This window comes from Scomber scombrus, chromosome 5 (genome assembly GCF_963691925.1).
Source record: "Scomber scombrus chromosome 5, fScoSco1.1, whole genome shotgun sequence".
Taxonomy (NCBI): domain Eukaryota; kingdom Metazoa; phylum Chordata; class Actinopteri; order Scombriformes; family Scombridae; genus Scomber; species Scomber scombrus.
In genome coordinates, this window is record NC_084974.1 from 1,485,922 (window position 1) to 1,500,919 (window position 14,998).

At 38.8% G+C, this 14,998-nt stretch overlaps 1 protein-coding gene across 4 annotated transcripts in view; it reads left to right on the forward strand.

Moving 5' to 3' along the window:
• Positions 1–14,998, forward strand: part of LOC133980129 (unconventional myosin-XVIIIa-like) — a 148,322-nt gene that overhangs the window by 103,081 nt on the left and 30,243 nt on the right. For all 4 annotated transcript variants that reach the window (XM_062418715.1, XM_062418716.1, XM_062418717.1 and 1 more), the window contains 9 exons: positions 2,565–2,676; positions 5,333–5,460; positions 6,993–7,147; positions 7,833–7,956; positions 8,614–8,721; positions 8,942–9,034; positions 10,553–10,663; positions 14,390–14,494; positions 14,845–14,991. In XM_062418715.1, the coding sequence (XP_062274699.1) occupies positions 2,565–2,676; positions 5,333–5,460; positions 6,993–7,147; positions 7,833–7,956; positions 8,614–8,721; positions 8,942–9,034; positions 10,553–10,663; positions 14,390–14,494; positions 14,845–14,991 (1,083 nt within the window). The remainder of the gene's footprint in view (positions 1–2,564; positions 2,677–5,332; positions 5,461–6,992; positions 7,148–7,832; positions 7,957–8,613; positions 8,722–8,941; positions 9,035–10,552; positions 10,664–14,389; positions 14,495–14,844; positions 14,992–14,998) is intronic.

The following is a 14,998-nucleotide window of genomic DNA, read 5'->3' on the forward strand; positions in this document are numbered from 1 at the left end:
TCATTTAGAGGATTATTCCTTCTGACTGTGGTGATCCTTTGACTGTAAGAGTGACTTATAAACTCAACACGATGAATTAAAGTGACTAAAATCATTTTGATATACTTCTCTGTTTTTAATTTCCCTGTAATTAATGGCCAAACTAATGACATTCCCATCAGCCTCTTGTGTTACTTCCAGCCAGTTATCACACACTTAACTAAAATGGTAAACTTTACACCTGCTAAACATTTAGCGTTGTCATTTTGAACATATTAGCATGCTGATGTTAGAAATGTAGCTTAAAGCCCCACTGTGCCTCAGTATAGCCTGACTGAGCTGCTACAGTAGCATGGTTATAGACTCTAGTTTGAGTCAGTAGTATGTGTTTTAATACTTACTTACTGTAAATCAACTTTTTAAAATCTCAACTACCTCTGACAGCACTTAATAATCTTAGTTCATATTTTACCAAATGATTAGGTCAGCCAGTGTTACATAGACACCATCGACTGACGCTGACCATGCAGTTGTTCATGCATGCTCTTCCAACAGTAGTCTTATCTCCTGCTCACTCTGCATTTCTCTCTCTCTCTCTGACACACACACGCACACACACACACATACACACGCACGCACGGGCACACGCACACGCACACGCAGTGACAACTAATTGTGAAATCATATCGTCAAGCCATTTCTCCATCACTGCCCTCCTCCTGCTCCCCCGGCCCATTTAGTTCACTATTTGACATTTTTTGACAGGATCTTTTCCTGCTATTTTTATTGGGCGTGTTGGGATTGATAGATTTTTTTCCAGTGGCTGCTCAGATAGCCGTGGGGAAGGGCCGGCAACAAATAGCCTGGCTTATAGAAAATGCGGGTTGGATGATTTTATTTTCTTCCTGCGTGTGTGATTGAGGGAGAGGCACAAGGGGGCAATGGGGGAATTTACTCAAAGGGAAGAGTTCATTACATATTTGGAATTGCATTGGAATGGACTGGAAAATAGTTAGTACATTTAGCATAAACAGTGAGATGTTTTGAAGTGAATCCTTTAGAAAGCTTCGGAGGGTCTCCAAGAAAAGGAGCAATCATTGAAAATAACCGCTATCTCTTTCACTGAAATGTATCTTTGGCTCATGGATGTTTTAAGAGAGGTGAAATCAAAGTGATCAGACTGACCAAGTGCGATACTGCGCCAAAAAAATCTCCTGCAGCCCGAAAAAGCATTTCCCCCTTAGACTGTTGAAACTGTTTACATGACACTCAAGCTGCGCCTTGTATTTTTGATCTTCCTTTAGCTACTGAAATGACAATTAGTACTGGATGATTGTTCCAGTACTGAGCAAAGCACTGCAGCATGTAGCCACAAATCAGGCTGCAATGTAATACAGTGTCCTTTAGGGCAACTGTGCCCCATCAATGTACATCCACTAAAAGTGCATGGTGCTGTTTTCCCAAAGGATTAAATTGCAGCCTGTTTCATGGCTGCTGGCTGCAACAATCTCAGTCAGTACTGAGCCAACTTCAAAAAATGTTGCACCCATCAGTTGCTTAGACACAAAAAGATAGATTTTCTTTTGGTCTACTAAAGCATACATATCTTCTTTGTAAATCACTTGTTCTGTGGGAGAAATGTAAGTTTTAAATTTCTTGGTTTAATGATGGCGCCCCCTAGTTTTTGTTAATTCAATGAAATACAGTTCTATTATGTCTATGTAGTTGGTAATATTATTTTAATACTGCTGGACATATTTAGCATAAAGCATTAATGTTCTATAATAGGCAGAGCAGACAGTCACACTGAGTCAGCTACACAACACAAGAGCAACAGACTCTGAACAACAACCCATATCATTTTCCCCCTTTAAATCTCCTTCTTATCTAACTTACAAACATGAACCCACATCCTGTAAATTAGCATGTTGAACAAGCCCTCAAGCAAACATTCTTGAGGGAAAGTGCACTGCTAGTATCAGTTAGCAGGCTGGCCAGCTGACTAGCTTCTCAGTTGCAGCATGTAAACTTACCTGCAAATGTCCTGTCAGACATTTACACACCGTCTGCCCACGACTTAAAGCTACAGCAGTATGTTTACTCTGTCTCCATCTCACACTCTCACAGCCTGCCGAGACAAAAAGGAGCATTTCTGATATGTCCCCAAAAACTATTAACATCATATTAAAAAAACATATTAACATTTTTTTTGCTTTAAATATGATTTAGTTGTTGGGATTATGACCTGAAAGGGTTCATTCAGGGCAAAAAGCCAGATTGTTCACATAGTTGTGCTTCTTAAAAAGTTTTACAAATTATATCACCATTTTTATGAACTGCTCCAAACTCAGTAGTTTTCACAGCTTGGTAGGAATAAATGTTCTAATCCTATTTTTCTCTCTCACCATGAGGCAATTCAGTCATGCATCAACAACCACCAAAACTTTCCTCTGTTGGACCATGAGACTTAATCTGATGTGGCTCTTCAGTGTCTAATGTGGTTCTGTTTGGCCTATAAAACAAAAGCCTGTAGACAGATGTGTTCATGTTGTCATAGTAACCACTTCCTCTCTCTCTTCCACCAGGCCAAGTTTGACAGCATGAATAAACAGATGGAGTCCATGGAGATGGAGGTGATGGAGGCTCGACTCATTAGGGCTTCGGAGCTCAACGGGGAGATGGATGATGACGACACAGGTCAGACACACGCACAGACAGCATGTAGACAAAATACAAGAAACACTCCTGCACAGCAGTAAATATCAATCTGCTGAGACTCCTGTATATGTTTATGGAAAGTTGCCTCACAAACTCACTAATAAAATGCTGGACCTCTGCTGAAGTTGCTGGACACCTACACAGGTGTGTGGTTGATTAGATGTCTTCACGGGGCTGTGTGGGCATGTGCAGGTCACATTTGATTGACAGTTCAGTGAGTTTTATCACATCTGTTGAGGTGGAGCAAGTTACACCTCAGCAGCTGTGTTGCATACTACTATGTAAATGGATTTCAGAAAGAGAAGATAATTGCACTGACTGAGAATAATCCCATTTGTGTTACAAAGAGTGATCTCATTGAAATGAATGGTGGGATGCATTTTTTATGCAGTGTTAATTTCATTGTTAAGACTTTACATATTAATTGTAAGTGTTTTGGGAATGATATGTTCATATGGAAAAACGCCCCAAAGTTCCCACATCATCTGCTTGCTCAAATCTTATCTGCAGTGGGACAGAAATGTAGGATGAACAATGAGCGTTGCACTGAATGACAAACTCAAACCTTTGTAGAGTTTCGGGAGGTCTTTTGTACACCCATTGTATAAACTGTACATATATACAAACTCCCACTCAGACCTTACAACAGCAGTAATTCACTCAGCGTTGGCAAGACAACCCTTGTGTGTGTGCTTGAGTGGAGGTGGAGGAACTGCAGGGGTAGTGTCCGATCGATCCTTTGACAAAAGCCAAGAAAGTTCCGATGTGATGAAGTACAGTAGAAATTGATCAGTTAAAAGTGAAAAATGAAGTAAGGATTCAGTTGGAGGCACCCTGCAGGCAGGCTGCCAGCTGTCTTTGTGCAGCACGCACACTTTGTGAATGGAGAATTGACTTTTCCTCTTGTTGCAGAAGTTGGAACAGCTCTGCTTGTTTGTACCATAGCAGAACTTTGATTCAGGTGAAATGAGACTGCAACTTAATCTTGAAGGTATTTTTCATATCAGACTTGGAGCACCTCCAGAATGTGAAGGTTGAGCCATATGGAGATACCTCACAAGAGTGTTGGTCTTACCTAGATTTACCTATAAATATTTGAAGTTAGTTGATGATGATGATGATGATGATGATGATGATGAAAACAATGGAAGCAAATTTTGATCTGGAAAACTGACTTTTCCTCTTGTTGCAGAGGTTTGAATAGATCTGTCTGTTTGTATTATAGCCATATATGAAAAACAGTGCAGGTGAGGGTAATAAAGAGGAGTAACTTCAAAATGAAGCTGAGCAGCTAAGTTACAGTTATCAAAGGTCAACAGCAGCTATCATAGGTTGAAGTTTAGGATTTGGTCAAATCAGTGCATTTTATATATTTCACTGTTATTTATACACTGAGTAATATTAGGCCTTATCTGAGAAGCACTCATATGAACAGATTCGCTCATAAGATACGATAAACTAAGATAAGATATTCCTTTATTAGTCCCACACTGTGGACATTTACAATGTTGCAGCAGCAGATTGCAGAGTAAAAATAGAAAAGAGCATCAATAAAAAGAATACAGAACAATAAATAAGTAATTACACAAGCAATAAAAACAATAGTAGTAAAATAAATAAAATGATAATATTCCTGAATTTGTTGTTTTTGTTAATGTGGAGAAAAAAATGTAAATATATATATATTGCAGTTGAACTGAAAGTAACAGTATACCTAAAGTACTGATATTGCACAGTAGTGCACATTAAAAGTGCAGTTTGTGAAATGTTTAAGTGGCATGTACAATGAATTAGTGGCATTCACCAGTTTTCATGTATATTTTCATCAAAATCTACATGTGGTCCAGACTTTCTGGTCATGAAGAGACAGTTTGACTTTCTCCACAGGACAAAAACACTTATTTAACCTGAAATCATAAATCGTATTGTGAATGAATTTGAAGGTTTTCAGTAAAAACAAACTAAAATAAAAAAATCCAAGACAAATTGAATGTAGCTTAATATAGCTTATAGTTAAGCTACATGAGGTTTTTAAGATGTGATGATTTCAGCACAGTATCCTGTACATCAGTAGTAAACAGCAGCTCTCTGTCCACAATCAGCTGACAGTGTAACTTCATAGAATATCATATTGTCCTCTAGTGACTGTCACATGACTGTTTCTCATATTAGTCATGGATCACCTTGGGTTAGGGTTGGGTCTTTATTTCTGTCACAGTACAGCTGCTCTGATGCATTCATATATATAATTGTTTCAGCTCCTCTAACACCACTACTGACACTGAGGAATGGGTCTGCTTTTTATACATTTGGTATAAAAACAGATGCAGCAGTGGAATCCCTTTGAGGAAGGTTCTGGATCAACATACGTCCTAAAGACCATGTTTGATATGAAATGAGATTAAATGTTCTCAAACGGAGAAAACCAGATTTGCCTTATCTGGTCAGTTTAAGTCAGGTTTATTGATTGAATCGTTGGCCTTTGATAATGTCCTGGAAGATTAATAATGCCGTTGAGATACCACCATGGTAATATTTATTCTGTGTTTTGACAGTGTCTTACTTTTTTAAAAAGACAAGGAAACAGAATGAAGCATATTGACAAAAGTGACTGTGAACCTGCTGAATGTGACAGGAGGAGAGTGGAGGCTGAAGTATGAACGAGCCATCAGAGAGATTGAGTTCACCAAGAAGAGACTGCAGCAGGAGTTTGATGACAAGCTGGAGGTGGAGCAGCAGAACAAACGGCAGCTGGAGAGGAGGGTGAGTGAACATTGACACACAGACACACACACACACACACACACACACACACACACACACACACACACACACACACACACACACACACACACACACACACACAAGCCTTCCACTGACATCTAAATATCTCTGATAGAATGACTGCAGTACAGCCTAACACTTCTAAGTAGTATAGAATCAAATCTTCTATATACTTGTTAGATACTTGTTGTCTGGTAATACTATAACTATAACAATAGGTGTTAATTGTGGTTATTAATACAAAAAACTACAAAGCTGGGTGGGTCCTGTTCTAAATTGGTTCAGAATCTACCTGCTAGAAGTCTTTGTGACTTGTGGGGTTAATTACGTTTAATAAATCAATACATTTAGATAAATCAGTCAAATTTCTGAATTGGATCTACAGTTCAATAGATTCCCTGTATCACTTCAAAGAATAGACACACACAATTGAGTGAATTTTATGGATTTTATTGACTACACACTACTGATAAATTATGAATAAATCTTTTATGTTATGACGGTGGTCTGTATGACTCCAATCTGAGTGTAGAAAAGAGGAGTGAAGTCTCTGATAAGAGACACCAAAATCTGTCTTATTTTACTTTTTATAGTTGTGTCACTTTGGGTTAGTTCAGGGAATGTTAATGGACCTTTGTTTGTTCAAGAGAGAGACCGTGTTAGTCTCTATATCAAACCTGCTCTAATGTACTCATCTCAGGGTCAAAGGTGACTCTGACCAGATGATGTTCTGAGCTGTACTGATGCTGTGTCGGCTACAGGACATTAAAACCAAACCAAACCTTCATGCAACTAAATAGTGACAGAACAGAAGTTATTATAGATGCAAAAGCAAAGAGATCAGTTCCTTTGAACATGCCAGAAATCTCTGTGTTATCATTAGAGCCCGACTGATGTATCGGTCAGCCGATACATCACAGATATATCGATATCGGCGTATATGTTGTCCGATATGGGATATTGGGTGGGACAAAACCAGACATTTTAGGACATCTAATTGTGCTTTGGGAAATAGGGGTTTGACATATTTCACTTTTTTCTGACAATTCAATGAATCAAGAAACTAATCAACAGATGAATCAGTAATGAAACTAATCGTTAGTTGCAGCCCTAGTCTAGACTCCTAACTATATCTCAACAAGTTGCCATGACATTTGGTTCAGACATTGAGGGTTACCAGATGATGTATTCTTTTGACTTTAGTGAGACCCTGACTTTTCCTCTAGTGCCACCATGTGGTCAGTCTTTTAGTTTTTTATTGAAATATCTCGCTAACTATTAGATGGATTGCTTTGAAATTTCATTCACACATTCATCGTCCGAAGATGATGAATTGTCACCTTCATCCAGCACCATCATCAAAGCATCATTTTCAGTTTGTCCAGTACTCTGAACATTCCCTGTCATTGCATGATGTTTATTTATGTGCATTTTCCAGTGACAGGCTTTTCACCATGTTAAACGGGTTTTGTTTTCCACCTCTGATGTTTTATATGCATGTGTTTGTGCAGATCAGTGACATGCAGGCAGATAACGAGGAGTCCCAGCGAAACATCCAGCAGCTGAAGAAGAAAACCCAGAGACTGACGTCTGAACTGCAGGACACCAAACTTCATCTAGAGGGCCAACAGAGCCGCAACCACGACCTAGAGAAGAAGCAGAGGAAGTCAGTACCCACACACACACACACACACACACACACACACACACACACACACACACACACACACACACACACACACACACACAGACACACACAGACAGAGTCATGTCTGAGCAGGTGTCTTCAGGCACTTCGCACTGTTGTATTACCTTCCTCCTCTGAGTGTGTGAGGTCCAGTGGTGTTGCTGTCATAAAATAACTGTAAAGGATAAACTATATTATTGTGTTCCAGATTGTTTATGACATCAAGCTGTGCAGAGAGAACAGTCCAGTCTCCAGCTCATTTGTACTGCTGCTCAAACTCAAACTGTGTGTGTGTGTGTGTGTGTGTGTGTGTGTGTGTGTGTGTGTGTGTGTGTGTGTGTGTGTGTGTGTGTGTGTGTGTGTGTGTGTGTGTGTGTGTGTGTGTGTGTGTGTGTGTGTGTGTGAAAGTGAAACTACTATCAAGAGACATGGATTGTAGCCAAATATGTTCCATGTGTTAGTTAAAACAGAGGAGATACACTGTGATGGATCCTGTGTGTAACCATCTCAGCATGTTTGAAGTGATTTCACTTTTTTCGTGAACTTCAAAAAAATCTCACACTATGAAGTTTGCTCCTCAAATATCATCACAGTAGCAGTAGATGTACTTCAGTAGAGTGTTTTTGACAGTGTTAATCAGTGAGGGGTGTTGGTGTGTTTGCAGGTTTGACAGCGAGCTGAGTGGAGCCCAGGACGAGGTGCAGAGGGAGAAGACCCTGAGGGAGAAACTGGCCCGAGAGAAAGACATGCTGACGGGAGAGGCCTTCAGCCTCAGGCAGCAGCTGGAGGTGTGTATCTGTCTGCTCTAGTGTGGCATGTGACGTGGATGTGATGTTTATTTATTCATTAGTGTAATTACACATAGGGCAGGATTCACAGCGATCCTCACTGAAAGTGTCTAATCATACAAGTTGTGATTTCTCATGAAGTTTGTTTCCATGAAACCACTTTAACATAAACTGAAGCAGCTGGATCCAAACTACTCCACATAAGAACAATACTGTACTCATAGAAACAAACTGCAGCTGCATTAAATATGTGTGTAAATGTCGAGAGGGAATAGTCTCAAAACTGATACTGTTTTGTTTTGTCTACTCCATGTATAATAATATTAATTATACTAGTATTAAGTGATCTATTTACTGTAAATCCAAGATGTCTTTTTAGCTTCATAGTTTAATTAAATGGATAAATCAAACATGTTGTGGCAGATTTTATACACATTTCTGTGTAATTCAGGATTGCACTGTGCATGTCTACACACAGTTTCAGTAATTACGAACACACATTTTGGAAATAGTTTTTGGTATGTATGTGTGTGTGTGTGTGTGTGTGTGACTTGTTGCTACCTGCTGAGCTGAGTCAATAAGTCTTCTCTTATGACGTGTGTATCTGTTCACACTGCCATTCCCTGACCCTCCCCTCCTCTCTGTTGGGTCCTACAGGACAAGGACCTGGAAGTGTGTGCGGTCAACCTGAAGCTGGACCAGCTGGAGACCGAGCTGCAGGACCTCAACTCCCAAGAGTCCAAGGATGAGGCTTCGCTGGCCAAGGTCTAATTTTTGTCTTGTCTTTGAAGTTTTGTTGTAGCTTTGTGGAGAACTTGTGGGTTCATATCTTTATTAGAATTAAAGCCACTGACTATTCAACTGAAAAACAACCTGGAAATGATAACTATAACACATATGTACTTTATATTTATCTTGTAAAATGATTAAATGTATATTTTGGGAGTCAAATTCTTTTACTAAATATGTTGATATTATACTTTAGATGAGGAAGCAGCTTCGTGACATGGAGGCCAAGGTGAAGGACCAGGAGGAGGAGCTGGATGAGCAGGCCGGCACCATCCAGATGTTGGAGCAGGTACAAATAAAAACACAACGCTGCTATCACAGAACAATATTCAAAGCAGTATTAAAGCAGTACAGTGGGTTTATCAGAGCACCTCCAAGTCATGCATTGTTAGTGCTAATGTAAGTAAATAACTTTATTTTTATAGGAGCTTTTAAGGGCAGAGAGGTCACACAGTGCATGAACATACATACAGACACAAAACAGAATAAATAGAAAGTAAAACAATTACAAAAAAGTGTGAACAATGAGTCTGAATTACTACTTCTACTACTGATAATAATTATAATGATACATACACAGAATCAGTGAGTCTGACTGTGAAGTTCAAACATACATCAACTATCACCTCTGCAGCTGTTGTTAGTTATTATTAACTAATGCAACGTTACTTATATAATGAATCTGTGTGCAGGCACAGAAAAAACCTTTTTCCTTTTTCTTTCTGTTTGCATAGAGCTTAAACAAATTCAATAATATGAGATCAGGTGAGAGTATGACAGCAATATTTCCCAAAATGTCAAGCATTTTTTCCTCATTTTCATCATGTATGTTTCATCAGCCTAGGTGTCAGTTAGGCTTTCATTTTTTTTAAAACACTCTGTTATCTGTTATAAGAGTGTATTTGAACAAACTACTACTAACACAGATGTAACATGTATGAACTAGGTTAGATGTGCAGATAGATATTGAACTGCTGGATAAATCATGATTTATAATGATAAATCTCAACACTACTTTATCCAACGCTATTTCTGTTCACTGTGCACCTGCAAAATCCATATTGTGTTACTATGACAACAGATGAACATACGCTGTCAATGTCACCAATCTTTGCTGCAGCATAACTGCATACAGTATTTAACCTGGTTTTAATGTGCTGATTGTTTATTGCTTATCTCACATCAGCCAGTGTTCACCTCCACCCACACCTCCCTCACCTGTAGGATTAGGAGAAATGAATACATAAGAACATTCTCTTGGCTATGTCAAAACACACACCTTCATCCCACAGTATAGCTCTGATAGCTTCCATCAACATGGCTGTGATTTTATATGATGGACAGTTTCAGCTATTTGACCCACATCACATTTGATTGAATACTTTGATGTATATGTCTTCACGTGTAGGATCAGTCATCAAAATATTTGAATGTTTTACAAGAAAAGAGAAATTGGATATATTCTAAATGCTCAAACTCAATGCTTTGACAGATACATAAAGAACAGTAAGAGGATCAGATCAATGGTCTACAGGCAGTGACAGTACATTATGAATAGGATCCATTATCCAGCAGGCTGACCTGTAATGATTCACACACACACACACACACACACACACACAACAGAAACTCTCTTTAGTTCTTCCACTATCAGTATATGTCAGAGTTTATTAGCAGCACAGAGAACAACAGCAAGTACTGCGGACATACGCACGCCTGTGAATAATATATGGAAATTAGGTGGAAATTAGAATAATGTTTCTTTAAGCCACGCTGAATGCAGAATGTGTTTGTGTTTGCCTTCCAGGCCAAGCTGCGTCTTGAAATGGAGATGGAGCGTTTGCGTCAAACCCATTCCAAGGAGATCGAGGGCAAAGACGATGAAGTGGAAGAGATCAGACAGTCCTGCAGCAAGAAGGTAAGAAAACTCATCATAACACTGTGGTTTAACTCTGCAGCTACTTCAGCTTTTTTGTTTTACAATTGTGACTTAATGTCTTGGAGAAACAGGTGTAAAGAGAGAGAAGAGACAGTGACAGACAGACAGAGAGAATGAAAGTGCAGTAATGTGACAGCAGCAGAGAATGCTGCAGTATATCAAATTAAAAGCTGCATTCTCTATAAAGTCTAACAGGAGCTCTCTGTTCAGCCTCATAGCAGCACAAGACAAAAGTGCTGCACAATGTTTTTATTCTATAAAACTTTACTGTGCTGCTTCTCACAGATGTCTTCTGCTCAAATATGTACTTTTTGTGACTTTTAATGGCTCACAGCTGCTCCAGTCTGCTGTGTTTTGATGACTGAAGCAGCCAGTCAAACACATATTAAGTCAGCCTGTTAGAATTTGTATCTTTTAATGGCAATAATCTAGTCAAAGGAGTGTAAAAGCTCTATCAACTACCACTGAATTCACCACACAGTGATTTCTCATAATTCCAACAGCTGTTTTAACTCAATCACTACACTGATCTCTGAGTTAACATCAGGATTTAACTAAACTCTCCTCACATACAGCCTTCCTTTTTATAGAGATTATACAAGATTGTCTTCTTTTCAACTATTTTCCAAATATAACAGTATAGATCCCTTTTAGCTCCAATGCTTTTCAGATACAACACAACACATCTTTCACATGTGTAGATGTAGGGGTTTTTTCTTCTAAATTTGCAACCATGACATTCACTTTAAACTGTCTTTATTTACCTCACCTGTAAAATATTTTTATTAAAGACAGGCCATTATTTCTATTTCCTCTTGGTTTAGAAGTTTTCATGTTTCATTACAACACATCGTTATATTCTGATGTGTGCCTGCTTTAATTTGCTGTTGATACAAACTCAACCCTTGTTTTCATATAGTACATTTCCACAGCACTGTGAGTACAGCATCATGTTTTTCTACATTCTCTGCTGCTCTGAATTTCTCTCCTTGTCACTGACTCATTATTTACAATAGTTCTACTATGCTGTTTTGTAGATTGCTGTCTAGCTACCATCAGTGAGCCTCAGCACTTCTGCACTAATATTTCACATTAGCAGCATTCTAGCAGTAAAGTAAACAAAGAAGGCAAAGCAGTAGACAAGAATTGATTAGTGAATTGATAATGAAAAGAGTATTTCTCTTAAAGTAAAGAACCTCAGAGGATCAGAGCAGTGAGTGTGATGTGACCCTGTTGCTATACTGATGGAATTAGTGCTGTGAAAATGTACATTAGGCTGAATTTATCATGTGAGATATTAGAGAACAAGTAAATCCAGCACCTCTACTGACTATAAATTTGAGCTTTTTAAAAAATGTTGTTATATCAGAAATATGGATTTATTTCATGTAATTGCCTGGAAATCAAATCAATGGTTCCAAACTACATTGTTTTCTAGTATAATCATCACTACTTTTATAGAATTGAGTTACAATTTGCTTTATAAACAGTCAAACCAGACCGGCTCAGTTTTGACCCAGGAGGACAACAGGAGGGATTAAGTGCTACCATTCAAATATTTTAAATGGTTTCAAAACAGTAAAACTTTGACACATACCAGTTTGTGATAATCCATCCATCAACATATTTTCCTCTGCTCTTAAATTTAGTTGAAATAATTCATTATTCTTATTATTATTAAGAGTGGAATTTTGCCTCTCCAGAGATCTGTGTACTTCTCTGCTCACCTCAAAATAGAAGTAGTCACTGTAACTAAGTAACCCAGAGAGCATGAGTCCACCTCATCATACAAACATACACTCATTATATTTGTCATAGATCTCTAGGTGAGTGATGCAAATTATTTGACTCTTTGTTGGGAAGCATTTGTTTATGCATCAGCAAAACAGCTCTCATTGGTGCCCTAATTGTCAAATGATATCTCTCTGTGTGTGTGTGTGTGTGTGTGTGGGAGGCAGAGTGAGTGTGTGGGTGGTGCGCTGTTGGAGTTTGGGTACAGTTAGCTTTGTTGCTATTATGTCTGTTAATGTTGTTTAGTGTTTGTTTTGCTTTGCCAGTGCTGACTGCCACATGACTGCCCTCCACCAGTCGAGCCCTCATTAGCCTGCGCATAATTAGCTTTTTCTACACTCACACAGGCTGGGAGCACTGACTCTACACTGTGTCTCCCAGTGACTTTTACACACTGATGCATTATGCTGAATAAATAAATGAGGGGGAAATAGCCCTATAGTATTCTCTATGTACATTGTACATTTTATGACAGGCCTTATTAGCCTCACACAGACCCAGACTCATGTTCATGCATTGTAAATACTGCAAAACACAAGCAGCCAATGTAAAAAAAAAAACTTCTTCTACTGCTTTTATAAGACTGTGATGTCAGTCAGTCCAACACTTGACCCACAGACAGATACTTCAAACAAACAGCAGAAGTCCTCTAGCTGGACAGTTGTTGATAATATTCAGTAGTTGTGTTGAGCCCAGTTACTCTGGTTGTATTACCTGCACACTTATTCATCTTAAGAGAAGAGTCCCCAACACCGTTACACCACTGTGAATATATTTGCATATTCATAGATTGTGGATATTTAATGAGGGAAGAATGAATAGATTGATTTGAATGATTTTAAAGTGGTAATTATACACATTATTGTTCCAAGCAGAGCATCTTCATATCTTAATACTAAAGCTGGATATCAGTTAAAACATGATGATATCAGTACCAATTCAAGTACCCTTAGAGTGATTCTAGATACCAATGTAGTACTTAATTCGATACCCATCATGTGAATAGATCATTCAATTGCATAACATGTCACCACAGACGGGTTGTAGCTGCTGTGGCAATGGGCCAATCACGTCGTATTAAATCGAAGAACACTTGCATTGATCGTTGTATTTTCAAGCTCTGGATGCAAAAAGGATGGATTGCAGGTATCATTTGACGGGAGACGTCTCGATTCTACTCGATATCGATTTATTTCTGTCGATACCTTAAAGGTATCCAGTACTGATACACAGCCCTACTTAATACATTTAATGAGTACATTTCCCCACTGTGGGACTAATAAAGGAGTATTGTATCTTATCTTATCTTAAATGTTTTGTGACTAACTTTAGGCCAGTACCTCAGATATGAACACAGCTCATCCATGCTGCCCAGAGGATTCATCATTTCCACTGTCAGCAGCAGATAACTCATAATAATCCTTTGGGAATTACATTTTCTTTACATATTTGGGAATTAAAGGAGATACAAACTTTTTTTTTTTTAATTGGAGCTGTAGACATTTTATGAGCACTTCACCCAAAACAAGTTTTAAAATTTTAACTGATAATGACAAGTTGATCTGTTTGGTCCAGACTGTGTTGGATAGATCAGGGAGAGTAATGTCTCCCTCAGAATGAATTTTAATAATGTTGATGAGTACCTGACTTTGCATCCAGTGCTATCATGGTCAACACATTTGAATGTTCTGATCTGATAATGAAGTTCTAAGAATAGTCCAATAATGACTTTGTTTTTGTTTGTGTGGAACACCTTAAACAGTTCATAATATGCAGAAATGGACACAAACATACGCCACAATGTAAAGTCTGTACTTTATATTGATGATTGCCTAACTGTTATGTGCTCTACCATCTATACTGCTGGGTGATCAGTCTGAGCTGTACATGAACTTTTTTTCTGTGTGTGTCTAGTTGAAGCAAATGGAGGTCCAGCTTGAAGAGGAGTATGATGAGAAGCAGAAGGTGCTGAAAGAGAAGAGAGAGCTGGAGTCAAAGCTTCTGACCGCCCAGGACAAGGTAACTACAGTCAACATAGGTTTAACTTTAACTAGAAATTCTCCTGAAGCTGTCAACCAAGACACATTTCTGTTCTATCAGGACTTGATCTGTTTCTAATACCTCCAACAGTTCATGATATGTGCAGGGTTCAGTAGTGAGATAATGTTTGTAACATCTGGTGAGGTGTGTAGGAGGAGATGTGGAGCTTAAAGTGGTGCTGGTGATTAAAGTGACTAATTGATTAAAATCATTGTTCTTAAGTCCGGCTCTGACATCCATGGAACAGAGGAAGAACGTGACCTACAACTCATAGTGATCATAAGTCACGGTCAGTTCAGTGACATGTCTGCCTTGTACCTGTGTTCCAGGTGAGAGGTGGTGACATGGAGACTGAGAAGCGTCTGAGGAAGGACCTGAAGAGAACCAAGGCTCTGCTGGCCGACGCCCAGATCATGTTAGACCACATAAAGAACAACGCACCCAGCAAGAGGGAGATCGCCCAGCTCAAGAACCAGGTAAACA